Source organism: Oculina patagonica, chromosome 11, assembly GCF_052425735.1.
Source record: "Oculina patagonica isolate OP01 chromosome 11, crgOcupat, whole genome shotgun sequence".
NCBI lineage: Eukaryota > Metazoa > Cnidaria > Anthozoa > Scleractinia > Oculinidae > Oculina > Oculina patagonica.
The window spans coordinates 20,078,678-20,099,136 of NC_135768.1; the positions used below are offsets into that span (position 1 = coordinate 20,078,678).

The window sequence follows — 20,459 nt, forward strand, 5'->3', positions numbered from 1 at the left end:
TTTTTGTAACTGCACATTCCTTGGTGAACACGCTTGGACTTGTATATATTCATGTTATTTTTAATTCCTTCACACTGAGTATGATTTTACTATTATTGTGTATAATTTTGAAAGGTTGTACTTACATGTCTGTAATGTATTGTAAACTTTTCTTTATTCAGGCACTGGATGGTTTCCTGTTTGTTCTATCCAGCGATGCAAAAGTCCTTTACGTTTCAGAGACTGTGTCTGTGCATCTTGGATTGTCACAGGTGGGTTTCAGACAGACAGACATCGAAAGCTTGACTGTAAACAGATGGCTCTTGTTAGACACTAAGACACCTGGCAGACAAATTTAACTTTTTTTAACACTTCACATGCCTGGGGGCGCCCCCCCCCCCCCCCCTGAACAGCTTTGAGGTCAAATCTCAGAGGTTTTTCTTGGAGTTGATTTAAATGATTCAACTTGTAACATATGACAAGTCTTCAAACTTACAACTTGCTCAGTCACTGTTGTGTACGTCGTGAAAAATGTCGTGGGATTTTGAAACATCCCTAGGATATTTGTTGGTCAAACAGTGTAATACAGTATTGTGAAAAAGTAATGCACCCGAAATTCGGCGAAATTCGCGCTTTTTGGGGCTTTTCGAGGAAATTTCGCTTGAAGTGATATTTCTGCGACGTTTCACGCAGTTTCGTCGTATTTTCGTGACGTCTATTGTTTGGAACCACGCGAAATTTCGAAGGATAATTCGCTCTGTGCGGTAATTTGTCGCGAATTATCGCGCACTTTCGTGAATTTTCACGCACTTTCACGCGATAATTCGCTTGATCCTGAACTTTCGTGGCGATATTTCGAGGCAGTTATAAGTGTTTCAAGCAAAGGAAAGTTTATCTAGACTATAAAAATTTAATAAACGCATTGAAATCCAAACAGCTACTATGGTATTTACCTGTAGCCGACAATGAACTAAAAAATAGCCTGATTCCGTGCAGCCAGATCGTATTAAACAACTCAGAACAACTGCATGTCGATCGAACAAGGCGCCTGGCACATAACAACTTAACAAGTTACAGTTGTTTAGTCCTTTCCTTTCCACCATTAAATCTATACACCGGTTAGCCAAACAGTAATTCTTCTCATCTTTTCTCTTCTTGGTATCCAAGAAAGTACAGAAGTCCAGAAATTATAACAATATTCTGCCGATCAACATCAACTTTCGAGCGAACGAACACATGCACGCACTCGGAGGATCTGGGGCCAAACGGTTGCTATGACAATGGCAGAGTGTCCTGGGCACAAGGTTGATTCGACAAGACGATTCCTGAACGTTTTTGCGATGTTGATATGTGGAAATCGTACACTTTGAGACCTTTTTATGCTTAAGTGAAGAAGAAAAAGTCTATAGAAAGGTTCCTTGCAATGCTTGTCTTTTATCTGGATCAAAGGGTCGAAAAATATGCGAGAATTAGTAACATTTGCTGCGAATTTTGCTTTCAATGTCAGCGTGATCTTTCCGTGAATGTTTTAACGAACGCACTATTTGCCTTTATGAACTTGGAACTTTTGGTAAGTAATAAATTATTCTTATCACTCAAGATTGTTGTGGTGTTATTTAGACTTAATATGGAACAGTTTTTGTTCACGCTACATCGAATTGAAAAGAACGGTAACCAAGATATATTTTGTGTCAAGTAACATGACCAAGCGATCGTACCAATCACGAGGAGAATTTTGCTCGAAGACTACCAAACTACTGTTGAGCTGCACGCGAATTTTCTTCAAGTGAGTAGCGAAATATTGCGAATTATCGCGAATTATCGTTGAGGTAAGGAAAATTCTAAGAAATATCGGCCTTTGTTCTCGCGAAATTTCGCTCGAAGTGACGCGAACTTTTTGCGCGACTTTTCGAGCGAAATTTCGCGAGAACAAAGAACGAAATTTGCGCTTTTCGGGTGCATTACTTTTTCACAATACTGTATGATGCAAATTGTACAATGATTTTTTATTGATGAGAGCAGTGCTGCAACAAAAAGCATGCACCTAAATTGTACCACCTAAATTGGCCTTAGGCCTGGTTCAAACTAGCGACATAACAACATAACGACATGGACATAATGACATAAAGGAAAATTCAGTTCTTTCCTTATGTCGTTATGCTTATGTCATCATGTTCCAACTATGTCATGTTGTTCACACTGGTGACATAAAACGTCAACGTGAGGTGTTTTTAGCATTTGCGTGACCTTGCCGTTATGTCATTATGTCGCTAGTGTGAACCAGGCCTTACAGTCAACTCTCGTTATAGCGGACACGCTTGGGGTGTCGTTTTGTGTCCGTTATAGCGAGAGTCCATAATAGCGGGAGTAATTTCCAGTAAAACCTCTTTCGCTGGTGATTTGGATTTTGTCTGCAAGGCAAGAGTTGACTGTACATCTAACTACTGGACTGTAAGTACTTCTCATAATTAAAATTAAATGTTTGCTTACATGATTTCCTTTCATTCTGTTTTAGGTTGAACTGACAGGAAGCAGTATGTTCTGTTACATTCACCCTGAGGATCAACAGGATCTCATCAATGTGCTGGAGGCTGCGAAGGAAGAATTAGAAAATACCAGTTCTCAGTCTGCCACCACAGGGAGGTACACGGATGATATCCCTTTCTTTGGGAATCAGCAAGGTGAGTGTTATTTTGCCTTATGCGCATGTGCTTAATAGAGTGGTTTCGCAAAAATATAAAATTTATCTTCAAGTGTTCAGATCGATATCGATTTAAACACAAATATTTGACACAATATTTAAACACCATATGAGACATCATTTCCCCCACAACTAACTGTCCCCTTTTCAGGGCTACAAATAACTGCCGGTCAACAGCAACTGCCCGAGCAAAATTTGCTCTTGTCCGACAAAATCCAAAGTGTGGTCAGACATAATGTCCGGACAATTTTTTGATCATTTAATATCATTTTACGGCAATGATGAATAAAAATTTGTCCGACCACAATTTTGTTTTGTCGGACCAAGAGATGGTGTCTTAGTAGGACATATGTCCTTTCAAGTGATAAAAATTATTTGCAGCCCTGCCTTTTGGTGGGAAAAAAAATCACTCCCAGCTATTATTTGTGAAAGTATGGATACTAATAGTTGTTGTGTTATTTGCAGGTTTTTTAAATGAGGATGGCCGTCCTAATAAAGAGAAACCAAAATCATTCTTCTTACGAATGAAGTGCACTCTAGTAAGACGAGGAGGATCCTATACTAAATCCTCTGGATTCAAGGTTAATGCACTTGTATATTGCCTGCTTATGCTTGATACATTTTGTGTATCATCTGATGACACCAACATTTCACCCTTGTACAGCATATAAACAGTACTTTATGTCTGTTTCATTTGAATGGTCAAACGTTGGGGTTTCATCCAACAGAGTTACCTGTTACAAGCACCTTGCACAGCATAATAAACAGTACCACATGAAAGTACTGCTCAATAGCTTTCACTTGAATGGTCACACACTAAAGTTTTGTCCACAGACTAGGTTCACATGGTTGTCAAAATAAGCTGGCAACCGGCGCATTTCACCGGCTATTCCGAAAACTGTGCCGGCTACTCAGAATATTAGTATGTCAGTTCTGAGTGTGTGTTATCAAGTTCTGAGTGTTTTGTAGCCCCCTACGTTTTGGATGGAACCTGCTACTCAAAAACCTACTGACAACCTTGGGTTCATCAACAGAAAACATTAATGAATTAGTGTGTATCCTATTTTTGGCCTTCTGAGAGAATCAATTTTGGAATAACAGTATGCAGTGCTATAGGAAGCTGATTGAGGATTTAAGTTAAATATTGATTAGAAATATTGATTATGCTTTGTAACAGTCGACATGTTGATGATGAGAGATATGAAAAAATTAATATGTCAGCTTTTTACTTTGTAGGTTATTCACTGCATGGGAAGAATGAAGAGATACTCTACAGGCGGTATTCCTGGTCCAAAGTATGCATTTGTAGCTATCGCGCAGCCACTGCCTACAATGAACATCAATGAGCTTCCACTGGAGTGCAACATGTTTGTGAGCCGAGTAAACATGGACTTAAGGATTGTTTATTGCGAAGGAAGGTGTGATAGAGACCTGTTTCATGATTGATTTCACTCATATTCACCATATGTCATAATAAAGTACAACAATTTGAATGCTTTTACACCTTGGAATCTGGCTTACAGTCTTGGCATTTTTTCAAAAGATCCCCCCCTCCTTCTCATGCTCCAAACCTCAAAATCAAATCATCGTACCCCTAGGCAAATTAATCTGTAACTATTTCAGTCAAATTAAACAATGTGTGATTTCGTTTTTCTCAAATTGCAGTGCCACACCACCACTGAATAAATAAACACTGTCCTTTAGTTTTTCCGCTGGTTTTTCCTTCTTTTTTGAGAATTTTAACATGAAAAAAGCTCAGTTTTTCCCAGAGGCATCTTTAGGAGTTTTGTTATGAAAAAAAAACAACAAAAGAAACCTTTTGCTTGTCAGGACAAAAAAAAACCCAGCAAAGCTTACCTCATTTCAACTTGTTTTTTGTGAATTGGAGTTGTTTTAGCAAAGTTCAATTTCAGCCAAAAATCTCTACCGCCCTTTTTTCAATGAGCCTTTCAGTTGATTTGTCGTACACCTTCAATCTACTCCTACTCAAGTCAGTGCACCAATCACTGTCTACAGGGTACATCTGTTTTTTAAACTACCACCATTTGGCCATAAAATTGTGGTTGTATTAGTGGGATGGTCATAAAAGGGGGTCTTAAACAAAGAAAATGACTAAGCATTTTCTTTGGGCCAAAAAAAGGGGTCGCAATCACAAGGCATTAACGGGTTGGTCATACAGTGGGGTCTAGTTTACTGAATTACGCTAACTTTGGCAATGCATTATCTCTTGTAGAATTCACAAGTTTATGGATTACTTCGCCAGAGATATTGTTGGCATGTCTGCTTATGACTTCTACCACGGCAATGATGTTGCTGTGATTCAAAGCCACCATGCAAAATGTAAGAATCTGTTTTGAACAGCTTAATAAACAGAAGTGCCACATATTGTAGTGCTCAGCGGCCATTTTCACAGCATACAGTACTACATGAAAGTACTGCTTAACAACTTTCATTTAAATAGTCACACACTAAGGTAACAGTGCCACTTAAAGAACTGCTCAATAGTGTTCATTTAAATAGTCATACACAAGGGTTTCACCACCTTGTACAGCATAATAAACAGTACAACGTCTGAGGAAAATGTACCTTGACTCGAGGAAAATGTTCTTTTACAGAATTAACGTCCTGCCTTCTATCCAGGACATTAATTCTGGAAATGAATATGTGCATTTTCATTAAAAGTCTGTTTAACCTTGGGAACATCCCTGGAGACTGGCGACATAATATAAAAGCTAATTATGCATGAAGTGATCTGATTAACTCTGATGACGCAACAGAGAGTTGCTGAAAATTTAGTTTTTCTTATTCTTGGTTTTCATGTTACGTCATAAAATTTTGAAATCAAAATTCACTAGGCCTGCTTAACTTTCATTGTCATTAGGCGAAAGATAAACTAAAAATATATATTTTTGCAAATTTCCAGATCGATAGTGTCATTCGTTTTTAAAACAGAGCATTTTGAATATTTGAGTTCTCCATCGTATGTGACATCAAGCTGAGTGCCGTGAGAAAGCTGTTTTGTTTAAAAAAAAAGGCCTTTCCTTTCCATTTTGAGCAGATTAAACATTTGAGATATATAATGAGTGGTGTTTATGTGAAAGTGTACTAGCTCTTGAGCCAAGGATAACCGCTGTTGTAAACAGAATTGAGTTCCAGATGGTTTCTCTGACATCACAGCGGCCATATTTGTGTCCCTCGGAAGGACACAGTTATAGCGTCCCCATACTAAGCTTTATAAATTTGCGTGGAAAGGTTTCGGAAAATAACTGGCGAACGGTACACCTCACAGACCTGAAACTTGGAGAAATTGTTTATCTATTTATCATCTATAATATTTGAAATTCATAGCTACTGTAGTTGAATGGTTCCGAAGTTATTTTTTGATTGCTTGACAGTGAAAACCAGCAATACGTTTTATAACATCTTTTAACCTTTTTAGAATTTTTTTTAGATCAGCTACAAATCATTTTATTAGTACCTTTCTTGTAGTGACATCCATCCAGCAACATGAGATTGATGCTCACACGCACTTTCACTTGTATCAACAGTTCTTACAAAGGGCCAAGTCCTTACAAAGTACTATCGCTGGATGAACAAAAATGGTGGTTGGGTCTGGATGCAAACCAAGGCATCACTCATTCCACATCCTACAAATCCGGAGCTGAAACAAATGTTGTGTCTGAATTACCTTGTCAGGTTAGTATTTTTTGAGAACATACCTCTGGGCTTGGCTTTGATGGCACTTAGGTATCAACATGTACTTGTATTAGACTGTTAACTGTCCGATTGGCATCCCAGGGGGGGGGGGTACTCCGACTTGTAAATGACGGGGATGATCGAATAAAGGCAAAACTCGGGACCCAAAAAAATCCCTAAATCTTCCGACATTACCCAAAAAAATCCCTGGACCAAAAATAACCCCCCAAAAAATCCCTTGTCAAATTACCCCTAAATTGCCAGGAGGGGCAATAACGCTCGAGTTTGATTATTCATCATACCATAAATACGCCAAGGCACTTTAGTTCGTTTTTAATACCCCCAAAAATCCCTTATTTGAATCAAGACCCAAACAAATACTTGCCAAATCTTCCAACCCCAAAAAATCCCGGAATCGAAAATTTCAAACCCAAAAAAATCCTTCGATCATCATTTACAAGCCGGAGTACCCCCCCAGGGATTGGCATTTGTTATGTAATAGTCTAGTGAGTGGGAGGCATGATGACCTTATGGTTAGTGCACTGGTCTTCAGATTGAACAGTTAATAGCTTCTAGCGCTGGCCAGGATCATTGTGTTGTGTTCTTGGGCAAGATTCTCTACTCTCACAGTACCTCTCTCAACCCAGGGGTGTACAAGGTATAATTTTGGGTACCTGCAAACAGTTGGGGCAACCTGGCAGAATGCTCCGGGAGTGACCTGTGATAGGCTAGCAGACTAGCATCCCATCCAGTGGAGTAGCAATACTCCTAGCCGCTTCATGCAACAAAAACCGGCGTAAAGTGCTGGGAGTGCTATGAGCCAGTTGGCCTAAGGGGAATGGTCATAACTATTGTTTTCAGACAGGATCCAACACTTTTCATGTGCCCTAGTCTTTTCATGTGCCCCCCTCCTTCCCCACCTGAAAAGATGGTTCTTGGTTCTAACCCCCACTCTATCAGAAGTAGAAACTAAGAAAAAGATTCAAACCTCCTTGTGCCATTTCTCCAGCTGCAATGCAAGCTTCATCATCATGATCAGTCCTTGTTAGCGCCAATGGACACATACCTGGTAAGGCCTCAAGCAAGCTTCATGCACACCTAATATGAAAGAATTTTGAGGCCAAAAAATTTTATCCATTTAGCTATAAATCAGACAGGTGGCATCTTGCATAGCCCCCCTACCCTAACACAAGGTGGGTCCTCGTCGAGTACACTTGTTATGACTACTTTCCTAAAAGGCTTTACTTCTTTACTTTATAATAGTGAAGTGGAACACCGAGGTGTTGTGCTTGGAATGGCTCAGTTAGAAGACAAGCCGGCTCTACATCCTAAAGCTTACATCACTGAGGTGGAAAATGAGTCTGATGTCAGTAGCGATCTCAAAGACGCTCAGTATGATGACCAAGTGATGGTTTATCCAAAGTGGCACGAGACCTGTAAGTACCTAACAGAAGCCACATTGAATTTTCTCAATTAAATGCCAGGTGGGAGGCGCGGTGGCCAAATGGTTAGCCTGTTGTACTCTGGATCGTGCGGTCTGGGTTCGCACCTGGCCAGGGTTATTGGCTTTGTTCTTGGGCAAGGCACTTCACTGTTACAATGCTTCTCTTTCCATCCAGGGGACATGTATAAATGGGTACCAGCAACTTTAACGCTGGGAGGAAACCCTGTGATGAACTGTAATGATATCTTTTGTCCTTGAAAAAATCCTTGAATTATAAGCAAAGCCAGTTGTATTTTAATTAATAATTGTAATAGGACTGAGTGGAGTCCAATTTGTCTGTAATTATACCAGTTATTAACAAAATCGGACCACCACGTAGCAGGAGTCTGATTTGTTTAATCGCCAGTATGGTCACAGACAATATTGGACAGCACGAAGTCCTGTTACCAATTAATCAAAACTATTACAAAATAACCATTGGTTAATCTTCTTCATAAAAGAAAAACATAACAGTTGACGTTTTGTAATGGCACTGCACAAGAGAATGAACTCAAAAGTCTACATGACAGCGCGGATTAATGACACGTGCTGTCCAATCACATAGGCATGATGTGTAAACTGTCCTGTTACACTGTCCAATTGCAAGCATGACGTGTTAACTGTCCAATTACAAGCATTACATGTAAACTGTCCTATTACATTGTCCAGTTACAGGCATGATGCATTAACTGTCTTATAAGTGCTCAAATCGGGCTGCTGATAACCAAACATGTTCAAGAATTCTGTTACAGTTTTGATTAACTCTCAAATTGCCCTTTCTTTAGCCGACAACCTTGTCCCTAAACCAACACTTCTGGATTCATTGGCCCTCACACGATCCGGTTACCCAACAACCACTGGGGCTGACGCAACCGGACTTGAAAACGATGTATTCACCACTTCAGCTGAACCTTGGGGTCAAGCTAGTACCAGCACCTGGAGTTCGGCTGGCAGGCTCAATGAACTTTCCAGGTCTGACAGTCTCATTGGCAATGGAGGATCCTCAAGTACCATAGATGACGATTTTGATGACTGGGCAAAAATGATCAATGCGGAATTGAACGAGTTAGATCGAGACATTGTTAAGTATGTGGCAACCGGTGGTGATGAGATTGTTCAGTTGCCTGACACTAGCCTAGAAGTTCTTCTGAACACTGACAACCTCGATTTGCAGTCAAATGCCGCCATCCAAAATCTGGTTGCACCCAAAATTGAAGAAATTCCCATGGATAGTGAGTCGAATCCTACAGTTTCTTCTCTAACTCCTGTAAATGCGCAAAGTATGCCTCCCCCTAGAATGCCCTCTGCAGCTTTTGGTTCAAACATGCCTATGGATACCTTTGCTGGCGACACCAAACCAAGTTTGATGCCCATGAATCAAGGTGACTTGCAAGAGAGAGGTCTTGGGTTTACTGGTTCAAAAGTTCGCGGGATGAACAGCCCTTGCATGTTTGGCAATGCAAACTCTACTGGTGAGAGAAATTACCAGCAGAAAGCACCAGCTCTGAGTCATTTGAATTCTGCAGCTTCTTCAAATGCACCAGTGCAGCTTCTGCAAATGCAACCAACTCAAAATATTCAGCCTGCTAGAGATCCAAATGCTATGAAGACGACGCAAAGTAGAAACTCTGGAAGGATGCCGCAAATGCCAAGAAGTGATATGACATCAACAGGTGGTGGAAACTTTAGAGTTCCAGCTCCCGTTCTGCAAATGCCAAGGCAAAATGATTTGCAACAGCAACTCTTTCAAGAGCTCAGGGGAATGATTCCCGAAGACATGTGCTACACCGACCAAATGGTGGTTGACTTGGTCGACGATATGATGTTAGATGCAGATAAGAGAAAAGACGAGGACAAACAACTTGCGTCACTTCTGCAGCAAGGAGGCTTTGTTCAAATAGAGGAAATACCCGAAATCGAAATCAAGCAGGAAGTGGTGACACCAACATTACCGCAGCCCACAAGCTCATTTCCTAGCTTCTCTGACAGCTTGGCAAATCAGAGTAGCCAACCTCAAGTGTTAAGTAGCTCTTCATCTTCTTTTACTTCAACAGATCCCTTCAACCAACTTTCCGGCAACCACTCTACATTTGGGGCTCCACCTACTAGAAGGCCGCAAAACGGAACTGTTCACAATCAAAGCCCTCCTGTGAGGTTCCAAAATGGCAATTCTCAGTTTGTGAATCAAGGGGACAATAACATGAACTTTTTAAACTCTTTGTCAAATGCAGGAGTTACCAGTACACAAACTGGTGCACCCATGCCAAGCAACAATCTGTGGAACTCAAACCCACCCATAAAGCAAAACGTTATGCAACAAGGATTAAGAAACTTGCTGCAAAGCACAGGCAGCCCACCACCGAAGCAAACCACAAACTTTCAAAATTCTCAAGTGAACTCTGGCATGATGGCGCAGCAGCCAAACATGCCCTTCTTGCCACAGCAAAATGTCACAAACATGGTGCCACAGAATGGTTCCATTAATACTCAGAGTAATTTGTTTAACATGACAGTAGTTCCCAATGTAGACCAGATGAATCTCCAGGAACTTAACCAAGTCAATGCTCTCCTCCAATCAGTACCTACCTTGCAAGCTTCAAGCTATCAGAACATCAATGGCACAAACATGAACATCGGCAATCAGCATTACCAAAAGTTTGACATGAACAGAAAACTATGACAAGCGAATGGATCTGTCTTCCAATGCCCATTTTGAACAAGATGGTAACTAAGTAGGCATAATAATTTGTGTGCACATTTTTTGCTAAACTAGTAAACTATTTTGCTAGCAAAAACATCAAGCTCACTAAGGGCCTCTTTACATGAGAGTTTTCGTACGGGGATGACTTTTGTCCTGGGATCAATTCATATCGGTGTTTGGTCATTTTCTTGTTGCTGTCTACATAATAATTACCGTATTTTCTCAATTAAACGCCCCCGGCGTTTATTTCAAACTTGGCTTCGTGGATCCGGCGTTTATTTGAATGGTGCAGTTTATTCGAGCAAAATTTGTATTAAGAAAGGGCTTTTTATCATTATTTGTGACATGAATGCATCTTGCCATTATACCTGAAGCATGTTACACCTCAAATAAATGCCTGAACGGCTTAATTACCACTCCACCTTGGAGACCCGGCGTCTATTCGGGGCCCGGCGTTTAATCGAGAAAATACGGTATTTGTCCCGGGATGAACTCATCCCGCCCGTGACGATTTCGTCCCTGTCCTGAGCACAGGGATGGAATGTTATCCTGGGATGAACCGTGACGAAAAACGCCACGTAAACAGTCTTTCCATGATGAAATGTAATGTAAGAACGGGTGAGATGAATTCAACTCGGGAGGACTTACGTCCTGGCAACCCCGGGATGACGCCCATGTAAATGAAAAAATTTTTCATATCGGGACAAAACTCATCCAGGGACAAAACTCAGCTCTCATGTACATTTGTAAAGAGGCTCTAAGTCTTGTCATATTACTTGTCTGTTGTGATTATTGCATTTGTGATTATTGTACAAACATTCATGCATAGTTAAGATTCCTTTTCATGGAACGTGTGTTAATTGGTTCACTGCATTATTTTTTAAATGTACATAAATTAAAAGTTAGTTAACTAGAAAATTGCAATCAAGAACCTGGAACTTTGAACTTTAATTTTTTCATGGGTATTATGTAGAAATAGCATGTTCTCTTTTACCTTTGTACATAAAGTTTGTTATAATTACAGACAGTATTTGCAGTTAGATGCTCAGATAAGTATGGCAAAAAATTGTATAGATAGAAAGTGTAACTTATGTAGCACCTTTCATTGTATCTTAATACTAGCCTTGTATGGGTCGGTGGACTACAGCAAAAAGTTTATATTTACCATTTTGTTTTTTGTTTTTGAACGCATGCTACAGTTGTTTTTGCTATCAGGTAACGTTTCTGTAATCCTTTAGTGAGTGGTTGGCATACACATTTTCGCATACTCTCCTCAAGAGGTTCATATTAATGACATCGGAAGCATTTAGACGCATCATTAAGTCCTGGCATCACGTTGCCTTTCTGTGCACGGTTGAAAATCCATTCCCCTGTAGCCTTAAGATTGGCTGCAGTCAAGCTTTCAAAAGCTCCGTGTGTATTGTCATAAAAAATAGCTTTTGTAATTGCTGTACTGGGGTGATTCAACTGTCCATTTATCTGTAGTATGCTTGTTGAGTCAATTCAGTGTTGGTCAAACCAACACTAGTGTAACATGTTGTAGAATGGTCCAAAGTTAACCAATACACATTTTATGCCAAATTTATATACATGTAGTCTAAAGTAATAACCCAATCATAATGCTTCACGCTTTCATGTTGATAATGTTAACCATAACGCAATGATTATTAAGCTGCTGGCTTTGATCAAATGTTGTGCCTAAGATTTCCCTTCCTTTTTTACGTGTGGTGAAGTTTTATATCTTTAAAGCAATTTAATCCAGAACCTCAAAAGCCTTGCCATGACAAAGATTGGTGTTACATAATCTGATGAACATAATATTATGACCTTTTAACCGTTACTGGAAAAGTTTATTTTGCTAAGGTTCTTAAAGGAGCCGGATGAAGTCATTACATTGGGAGGGGAGAGTGATGGAGCCCCCCCCCCCCCACCCCATTCTTATGTTTTGCTTTCAAGTCATTTCACACGCCAGTTTTTTAACTAAAACATTTGCTGTTGTCTCTCAGCGAAAAGCCTGAGAAAGGTCTACCTCAAAAGCTAGGAAAACATTTTTGAAAGTTGCATTTCTTCCCATAAAAGACGACGACATGTTAATGCTTGCAGCTGATTGGCTTGTGTTATCATGATGCCAGCGTAATCCATAAAAAAAAAGCTTTTAGCAAGTGGCTTTATTTTCGTACAATAATTTGCATTAGTTTATGAAGAATAGAATCATATAGTCAAGACTTGTGGAATGTTTCACTAAGTGAAGCTTACAGTTGTCAAAATGTATCGTTTTTGTGTGCTTTCCATTGTATGTTAATCTACTGACCTGCATATTTACTTATTTACGTAACAGTGAGGTGGTTAATGGCTGAGAATATGTAAAGCCATTTGTCAGACTCTGCGGAGGCATTACTTCGCAAATTTTGTATTTGTATGATTTTGGGGGGCCGAAAAACTTTCCCTCAAGTGTTTTCAGTATACTTTAATGCATTTGTAAAGTCGATTCCATGAGTGTCAGCGTAAGTCACCCTTAATGTCAACATAAAAATTTTCCTTAATATAGAAGAAAAGATAGAGACATCTTAGCCTCGGTCAGAAGCCACTACGAAAGTGAAGCTACTAGCCAAGATTTTTCACGCTAATAAGTAACTAGCTATAGACATCTTGCATAGGGAAAGTAGGTCGTCAAAAACGATGAAATACTTACTTCTCTTAACCTGTCTATAACAAATTGCAGTAGGAACGTTGTGAGAGTAGGACCTGATCGTGTAAAAAAGACGAAAAGTTCTTGCTTTCCTACCCCTCCCTTTGATTGTATCTTTGGGAGCTTAACTTAAAGAGAAAAACACTCTTGGAATTGACTTTAATAGAAATATAACAAGTATATTAATCCAGTTCGTACAATATTATTCGTGGGAAAAATGTGCTTTTCCCTACAACCATTGCTATATGAGCAATAAACTGTAAAGACAAACTGTAACTGCGTTGCCAGTCTTGAGTTTAAAATATTAATTGAGGGTCACTGTGTTGTGTTCTTGGGCAAGACACTTTACTCTCCTAGTGCCTGTCTCAACCCGGGTGTATAAGTGGGTACTGGCGAGTTAAATGATGGGGGCAACCCGGCGATGGACTAGCATCTCATTCAGGGGGATAAAAATATTCCTAAGCCCTTCAATGTATTGAAACCTGAGATAGGCTTAAACGCAGACCTTATCTCTCAGGGTTTGCATTTTGAGCTAAGGGAGCGGTATACAAATCTCATTCTGGGGGTACTCCCTTGTATTGTGCTCTAATGGAGGCTCTAAGCTGAATTTTGAGCAACTGACACAATACGCGCGTAAGATTTATAACTTTAAGAAAGCTAAGGGGACGGTATGAAGTTGCTATGACGACCCAGAGGACAACATCATCGATTGAAAAATTTATTTTTATTTGTTTTAAAAATTTCGCATAGGATTGTCGTGGTTAATGTTCTCCAAAACTAAAAAGCGCAGAGTGGTCATTTCATGCTGTAAACTCCCCTTTAAAATCGAACCATTTGTCTGCCATATTTTTGACAAAAAGAGTATTACAACTCCGATCGACGTTATGAATAATTAGTGCAACGGTTGTTTACAGTAAATATCAATTTTTCAAATATTATAATAATGTTGCACTGACCTTGTTCACTTGTGTGGATCGGCGGGAGGTCTGGGCTCTTGTTTGGATTTCCCGCCTTTTTGCGAAGGACGCCGAGCGCCGTCCGGTAAGCTCGTCTCGTACGAATTTTTCAAGTGCAGGAAAATGGCGTCCATATTTTTGTCTGCAGCTGTGTTTGAAGAATGTTCTTCTGGCTAAGATACAGTCGCCATGTAACTGAAGGATAAAAAAGTGGATAAACTACTTGGATATTTCAACTGGTAAGTTGCTATTGCTTTATGAGTAAGTTACGTTAACTTGAAAATGAAACCGTCGACGAAGAGCTAGAAATCAGTAGAAAAATTTCAAGAATGAAGCAAAAAATAACCTAAAGGCCTGCCTGTTGCAAATTCTGACTGCTAGATGTAAGAATCATGAAATTAAGGTTACTGACAGAGTGTTTATGAATCTGAAAATGTCACTTAACGACAATTTAACAAATTGAAATAAAAATGAACAAATTCTTTCGCTTACAGGCGCAGGCCTAGACTTGCTCCAAGTCGCTCGTTTGATTCGCAGGAGACCACTGGATACGGAAACGGAGGGCGCGCGCGGGCATGAGAAACAAAATGGCGGAGGATCGTGGCGGAACGAGCGACTTGTCTCACCTGCAGCGCGCCAATTCTCAAAAGGGGCGTCACCGGTGGATTTTTCTGAGCGCGCGCTGCTCACCGATTTAGCGCGCTCTGCTCGCGCGACACGGTTGCGCTTTTACCTCTTTAGCAGACTTGTTTCCTTCTCACATCGGCAGTTAAACCAGTGTTTGAACAAACAACACAAATATTTTCTTTTGTGCCTGTCCCTTTTCAATCTTACAGAAATGAGAGAGCCATCAAAAGCCATGAATATGATTTCCCACAAAAAAGGGAAGAAAATCACAATTTTAACACACGCCATGGCACGCGTCAACTGCACACGGCGCACGAAACTGACGTCAACACGGTAAAAGAAACCAACTTAATGCAGACCAAATGATGCAATTTTTCGCGGCAAAAAATACGTCAGCCAGAATCAATTTCCTGCAAGTGACACAAGTCGCTCGTTCCGAGCCATTCCTCGACGCACGGACAAACAAATTCCGCGCGGTCGCTCGCGCGCGATTTCAAAGCGAGCTTACTCAAGTAACTCTACTCAAGTAACACGAAACGAGCGACTTGGAGCAAGTCTAGCGCAGGCCAGCCATATGCAACATTTGGTTTTGATTCAGTGGCTACATTAAAACAAGTCACCCGTTCACACCTGAATTGCACACTGACTAAGCAACAACAACAACAATAATAATTTATTTATTCCTTGAGAAAAATTACATCACGGAAATAGATAAAAATCGAAAGAAATAGATAAAATGTGACTCGACGCCCAAGAAGGCCTATTTTGGTGACTACAATGTTTACCTCCAGCTACCTAACATATAAAGCGTCCATTCTGTCGGTGATTACAATGTGAGACTTTCGTATTTATACCCTGAACATTAACGATTATATTATCCTCAAGATATTAGTTGGGGATATTAGGGTAAAAAGTGGTCACATAATGTTTCCATATCGATATCAATGATAGAAATAATGACCGACTCTCCAGACAATCATGCTCTCAAAACAAGGAGACCTTATCAGAGGGTCCTGAAGGGGGGTCCTAAATCCCAGTTCCCAGCCCAATTTTAATCCAAATCCCAGCTCCCAGGCTTCAAATCCCATTTCCCAGGCAAATTTTGGTCGAAATCCCAGTTCAGAAACAAGAAATCTCATTTCCATAAGTACAGGTTAATAACCTTTGCATATGATGACTATAATAAATTAAAAGGGCAAACTGTTGATATTTGATTGTTCTTGACTGTGGGCTAGTTTCAAGCTTCTTAGCTGGGCAGATGTGCACACGCCGACTAGGTCCTTCACACTTTTCTACTCTTCTGGGAACAAGGCGAAAAGATGCGCGACTCGTATGTGACGTTTAAATGAAATAGCGGCATGCGCACTAAGGCAAAATCGCGTATGCTGGCCAAGGTTTTGAGCCTTTTACCCGCATCCGCATTTTTACCCGCATTCGTTATTTAACGAACCTTAGCACGGTAGAAAAAAGTACGTGTAAACAGTGTATCATTGCTTTTTTTTTGGTACGAGTACCAATTTTATCCAAGTCGTGCCAAACGTTTTCTGCCGTGTAAATGGGGCTATAAAAAGGGCCATATATTTATTGTTTTAAACAAATCGCTGATCACAGACATGACATGATTGCAGTACAATGCCTGGTAACGAGAACTTGCAATAGGAGGACAAAACATGGAAAAAAACTGACTTTTTTGTGTCATCAAAGTGGGATAATTCAAGTGTTTGTGATAAATTATAGAGTCAGAGACTGGCAAGTCTCACAAAGAAGAGAAATCCCATTCCCATTTTCCAAAGTGTTTGTCCCATTCCCAGTGGTAAAATCCCAGTCCCAGTGCACGAATCCCATTTTCCCAGCCCAAAAAGAGGCAAATCCCAGCTCCCATTTTACCCCTTCAGGACCCTCTTATCAATGTTAACATCTCATGGCTTCTCTTTCTCACCACTACTTTTCTATAACATCAATATAATTTTTAACTTTGTGTACTCTTCAATTTCAATAAATTACATGTTACCCTTTAATATTAAATGCAAAGGCAGCTATTGCCTCACTTCCCCTAATAATGCCTATATGCACCGTAGCATAGGATCTAAGGTTGTCAGTTTGTGGCCTCTAATCTCTATTAACGTCCAATGTCTTTGTTTAAAATATGAGTACAAACATTATACATGTAGGTTATTGAGCATAAAAGTGTATAGCATTTTCAATCAGTTATCGTGTTTACTTTTCTTTAAAATGAAAGTAGCCACATTGTTGTGCAACTTATAAAAATAAAATATTTTATAACGCGCCAGTCTCCTTACGTTCAAAGGCGCTAATGCACCTATCAATGTTAAGCCCGAGGGGGGGGGGGTCAGGCTAACCACGGGAATTTGATCGTGAGGTAGGTCCCCAGGGTAGGGATTTTGATCGTACGTGATGGCCCCAGGGTAGGGATTTTGGTCATATATGAAGGTTTGAAGGGACATCTGACCACCTTTCATGGGGATTTTGACCAATTATTTTGTCCCGGGGTGGGGAATTTGACATTTTTTTTATAGAAAATGTCAAAATCCCCACCCCTTGCCCGACCCCCCCCCCCCTCGGGCTTAACATTGATAGGTGCATAACATTGAAAAACAGTAAAAATATATTAAGCACTTACAAAAAATAGGTAAAAAAATACGCAACATTTAAACTGTAGCATGCTTTCTAAAACGGCCTTAGCTTGGATTTTACAATCAGTTAAAATTAACAAAGTAACCTTAAATAAGCAGTCACAAACGAACCTAATGCAGAAAAATGTACGTGTTCTTGATGCTGCACATAGTCAAGGATTAAAAATATTAAGAAGCGGCAAATCAAGTCCCTTTGTATTCACACGCCAAAGGATGGACTTCGGTGACCTACTTCGAGCCCCGTATTGCTTCTAGATTATTTTGAAGCTCTTTCAGATGATTGTACGCATTCGACAAAGGTGAACATACTTCGTTACGGGCTGGAGTTCCTCGGGTGTCGTTACGAATAGTTGACAAATTTTGCTCCATCGTAATTTTAAAGTTTAACTGATGTTCATATATTTTCATGGCTCGACGAATGTGAATGCCAAGAGTGGCAACAACTGAATTAAAGTGTTGCAATCCTGCAGAAGCCGAACGCTGCATTTCTTTGATTTTGCCTTGCAACCTTAAAATTTCCGCCTTGGATTCGCCTAAATCAGCTTTAGCGTCGCGTAGATTTTTCTCCATGTTACTCATTTGCAATTCAATCATCTTTCGCTGGGAAAGAGGCTCGATTTGCTCGTACAGCTCATGACCCTGGACCTCCTCGATGCTTAGTTTTTGCGTCTTGTTTAAACACTCGGTTTTCACTCTTTCCAAGGTGTAGTTCTGGGCGATTATTAAGTTCTCGAAAAGTGGACCAATTTTGTCCTCCTTTTCGATCACTTGCAGCAAGTAATCTTCACATCTCTGTGTAAGTGCCTTCATCTGGTATTCCCGAGCAAGAGCTGAGGCAGCAAGTAATGAAGCCTGATTTCGTTTACAAGTTTACAAAAACTAGGATAGATAACCAGCAACATCTCTCGTATTTCAGCAGCCTTCTTCTCGGGCAGGGGAATCTCGTCTGCGTCTTTCTCTTTGAAATCTGAAGAGAACATTTTGGAGAAGACAGGCGAGCTCATCGCCAATATGAGACGATGGACGTGAAACTGTTGTCCTTCTACGACCAGGACCACATCGCTCTGTTCCCATGGCTCTGAAAATTCGTGATCGAGTTTCTGAGCTGCTTGATTTTCGTCCTGCATACTGGCAAAAAGCTTTAGCCTGGTTTAAGGATCGAAGATTATTCTACACAATCGCCAAATTACACTTTCCCAGAACGAACAGATGTGAGCTTCCGGGTTTTCTGGGAAATGGAGTGAAAACGAGGCTTAACTCGTACCCAGTCGTAGCATGCGAATAGCGCCTCTCATTCGCTCCCGCTACTGTAGATCCCTGGCTAACCCCGTCGTGTTTATGTGATTTTCGGTGGAGGAGAAAGGTACTTTAGAAAGTTTGCTGAACACAGGTCTGAGAAACAATACATGCATTCTGGTATATTGCAAATGCAGCTGTTAGCCCAATTCTTGTATGTCTTTGCATTCGTTCTATAATGAGATTGGTTGCCAGTTTGTAGCCTAGTTTAATATTCTTTAATTCACTTGAATAATTTCACAGCACAATTAGTAAATACAATAAGCAGAATAAATATGAAAAAGTAAAAAAGTAAATAATGATATAAGTACAAATAAAGTTAGTTATATTGCCTTCTCTTCTTAATCAAAGATCTCTTCGAGATATCGACTTTTTTGCATGAAGTTAGTATGAGTAGAAGGTTTATCCTGGGCATTGTTGTTCAAACATATCATGGACGAATTCAAACGTCTTTCAGTTCAAGCATTTTTTTTTTTATTTTCGCGGAGGAAATGCTGTATTTGTCAGTCGCGACGGCTGGGCGCTTTGCGACTCATATACTTTGGCTTGGTTAAAAATGGTAAACTTTGACGCTTGCCTTTAATCGAAATAGTTGTTTCTACTCGGCTTAATGCAGGGTTCCCGATAAAGGTTACGCACGACAGAGTTACCTTTTGTCTCGTCACGCAGTCTTAACCCCACATTGAGAAGTAAATTTTCGTTTGGATATTATCAAAAGCCGCTTTTCCTCGCGTTATTCTTTACCTTACGGCTACACATGCCATTTCTAACGACTACATTTCCAGTAAAACAGTTGCTGTTTTTTTTTTTCTAATGGCGATGCATTAACTTCTGAACAGAAGCAAAAACTTTTAGTGTTTACTGCTTCCACCGGAAGTAATTTCACAACAGGCTACAAAAAAACTTGTCAATATCACTTCACACCTGCATTGAATGTTGCAATTCTAAATTGTGCAACTCAGCAGAAATAATCAATTGTCACGAAATGAGTTCCCTTTGGTTAACTATTAGCAACGTTTTAGTGTGTGAAAGACTTGTACCAGTACAAATTTGCGTTGTTAATCGTTAGGTTAAATTAATATTAGCGCCTAAAGACTTGTACCAGTACAAATTGCGTTCTTAATCGTTTTAAACTTCGCTGCCTTCGAGCGCTAAACCCCTCACATTCTTAATTGGTTATGTCACGTAAGATTTGGGCTACTCACGTTTTTAATTGTTATATAACGTTTGTAAATTTGACAAGTCACGTTTTTTCTACAAGAACGGAAGTGCTGAAGCACAACTATAGAGTGACACTTTACAAGTCACGCGCTTTGATCACCCACAGCGGAAAGTATTCCCTCGAGAGTTAACAAGAATGTGGTTCCAGATTACCCAACTTAACCGCTATTCTCCTTCCTTTTGCTTGTAAACAAGCAAAAAAGTCGAAAAAACTATTCTGACCACATTGTTCTGTAGCACGACGCAACAATTATAACAGATGTAGGTCTGGGTTTTACAGTTAGGCCATCCCAATAAAATGTTTCGTTTCCCATCGCCTCGTCCCTTGTGATGGTGGGTCGGTCGGTCGGGCAAAAAAAAAAAAAAAAAAGAATGAACACTTGAAGGTTTCTGGGTTCCAGAAAAGGCCGGGCTGCTAAGTAAGAAAGCCTGATTACAAAGTCAACTCGAAAACGT

At 40.1% G+C, this 20,459-nt stretch overlaps 2 protein-coding genes and 1 pseudogene across 2 annotated transcripts in view; 1 reads left to right on the plus strand and 2 right to left on the minus strand.

Annotated features, from left to right (window-relative positions):
* The window catches only part of LOC144629937 (uncharacterized), a gene marked incomplete at its 5' end in the record, with an annotated part of 30,088 nt that extends 19,427 nt beyond the window's left edge, over positions 1 to 10,661 (plus strand). Inside the window, 8 exons of the mRNA XM_078488195.1 lie at positions 162 to 251; positions 2,495 to 2,660; positions 3,146 to 3,261; positions 3,917 to 4,098; positions 4,914 to 5,020; positions 6,229 to 6,376; positions 7,640 to 7,812; positions 8,645 to 10,661. Of these exons, the coding sequence (XP_078344321.1) occupies positions 162 to 251; positions 2,495 to 2,660; positions 3,146 to 3,261; positions 3,917 to 4,098; positions 4,914 to 5,020; positions 6,229 to 6,376; positions 7,640 to 7,812; positions 8,645 to 10,539 (2,877 nt within the window). The remainder of the gene's footprint in view (positions 1 to 161; positions 252 to 2,494; positions 2,661 to 3,145; positions 3,262 to 3,916; positions 4,099 to 4,913; positions 5,021 to 6,228; positions 6,377 to 7,639; positions 7,813 to 8,644) is intronic.
* The window catches only part of LOC144629934 (inhibitor of growth protein 1-like), a 212,108-nt gene that overhangs the window by 32,631 nt on the left and 159,018 nt on the right, over positions 1 to 20,459 (minus strand). The window lies entirely within an intron of this gene.
* LOC144629742 (BTB and MATH domain-containing protein 36-like) lies at positions 17,715 to 18,750 on the minus strand (annotated as a pseudogene).